The sequence below is a fragment of the Malus domestica genome, chromosome 10 (assembly GCF_042453785.1).
Source record: "Malus domestica chromosome 10, GDT2T_hap1".
NCBI classification, from domain to species: domain Eukaryota; kingdom Viridiplantae; phylum Streptophyta; class Magnoliopsida; order Rosales; family Rosaceae; genus Malus; species Malus domestica.
The window spans coordinates 18,054,189-18,056,161 of NC_091670.1; the positions used below are offsets into that span (position 1 = coordinate 18,054,189).

Below are 1,973 nucleotides of genomic sequence, written 5' to 3' on the forward strand. Positions count from 1 at the left end.
CATAACCCTAAAAAATTCCCACCGTGCCGCTGCTACAGTAAAAGCAAGAAAACCCCGAGAAAGCCCCTCACACGTCTGTGATCTTTGCTGTGTTTTTGCAGCAAGTCTAGGCTACTGTAAGAGACAATGACCACATCGGATTTCAGGGTTTGTCATTGCATCCCTGCAGCAAAACCGTGTGTTTTCTACTGCAGACCGTGTGTGTGGTGTGTATTGTGATTAATGGCAAGTGACAAAGGAGAGGCTGTGCTGAAATTGGAGGGTAGGGCATTTGGCTCTACCCACGGGTTAGTTGTCAATCCTGTGGTTATTCAAAGTGATGCTTCAAACGTACTAAATACCGTAAAACTCAATGCATCAAATTACCCTTTTTGGTCCAAAAGGGTTTGTGACAGGGAGTATTAAGGAGCCCAATGAAGACAGTGTTGAAAATGATGCTTGGGAGACTGGGAATGCAATTGTGAAAGGATGGTTGATTAACTCCATGGATCCTACTATCATGGGTTTTTTCATTCATCTTCGTACTGCTAAAGAAGTGTGGGAAGAAGTTGCCAGGACGTATTATGATGGATCTGATATCTCTCAGATTTATGAATTGAAAGTGAAGTCATTCCGACTTCGCCAATAAGGGCGGCCTATTGGTGTATACTATGCTGATCTTAAAGCTGTATGGTAAGAACTTGATCAACGAAGACCAATCAAGATAGAGTGTGCTCTTGACTTGAAGACACTTCGGGAAGAAGTTCAACTAGACCGCGTGTATGCTTTTTTAGCAGGCCTCGATGATGTGTTTGACAAGGTCCGTAGTGATATTCTGAGAACTCCGCCTTTACCATCATTGGAGGAAGTGTTTTCAGTAGTTAGGCGGGAAGCTCAACACCATGCTACTATGATGAGAGGTAGTGCCGCTGGGAACCAAGGAGGAACCCTTCCCGTGGCTATGATGTCACAACCTTCTTCTTCTGGCCGACCCTATGGTCCATCTTCATCACCCAATTCTTGCCCTTTCACTCGAGAGAATAAGGATGATTTGAAGTGTACTTTTTGTTGGCAAACTCGTCATATGGAGTACCTGAATGGTTTCTGGAATTGAAGAAGAAGTTGCGTGCTAAAGAGCGTGCTTCTAGTGGAGCTAGTGGAAGGCGTCCACCTATGGCTGCCGCAACAACTGGAAACAAAAATGCCGTGTCTACTCAGGGGGATCCAAGTTAAGCCTTGTTGACCCGACTCAATCCAGTGAGTCTTCATCCAATACAGGTACTGATGGGCGTGTTCTTTTAGCCTCTGGTACTGAACAACATAAAGGTTGGATTCTGGACTCTGGAGCAACTGATCATATGACGTTTGATAAAAGGTTATTTAAGTATATGACAACGACACATCAAAAGTGTGTTCCACGGCAAATGGCATCACTGCCGTGGTGACTGAAGCTGGCACAGTGGACCTTACTCCATCTCTTTCTCTCTACCACTGTTTGCTTGTTCCATCATTGTCTCACCATTTATTATCTATTCCCCAAGTTACTGAGCAATTGGATTGTGTTGCACTTATGTATCCATTTTTTTTTGTTTGCTTTAGGATATTTAGACCAAGGAGATAATTGGGCGTGGCACTAAGAGAGATGTGTTTTACTATGTGGATGACGTCATTCCTGGCAGAGCTAATGTAGTTCGAGCATCTCGTACTAGTAATCTGCAAGAAGTTTGGTTGTTACATCATCGGTTAAGACATGTTTCTTTTGGTTATTTAAGGCTTATGTTGCCTAGTATGTTTCATGAAATAAGGGAATCAGACTTACATTGTGAAGTATGTATTCTTGCTAAGAGCCATCGTGCTTCGTTTCCTTCTAGTATGAATAAAAGATTGCTTTCGTTTGAGCTTGTGCATTCAGATGTTTGGGGGCCTTCACCCGTTAATACATTTTCAGGAGTTAAGTGGTTTGTTACATCTGTTGATGATTGCACTCGTATGAC

At 43.1% G+C, this 1,973-nt stretch overlaps 1 protein-coding gene across 1 annotated transcript; it reads left to right on the top strand.

The window, feature by feature from the left end:
• The first annotated feature begins 352 nt into the window (after window positions 1-352).
• Window positions 353-1,093, top strand: LOC139188586 (uncharacterized). Its single transcript, XM_070806197.1, has 2 exons — window positions 353-606; window positions 694-1,093. The coding sequence occupies exons 1-2, from the start codon at window positions 353-355 to the stop codon at window positions 1,091-1,093; spliced, it is 654 nt and encodes a 217-aa protein (XP_070662298.1).
• Window positions 1,094-1,973: the final 880 nt, after the last annotated feature.

Coding starts and splice junctions, on each gene's coding strand:
- LOC139188586 (XM_070806197.1), top strand. CDS start 353: ATGCATCAAATTACCCTTTTTGGTCCAAAAGGGTTTGTGACAGGGAGT. Junction 607..693: donor ATTTATGAATTGAAAGTGAA/GTCATTCCGACT, acceptor TGATCAACGAAG/ACCAATCAAGATAGAGTGTG.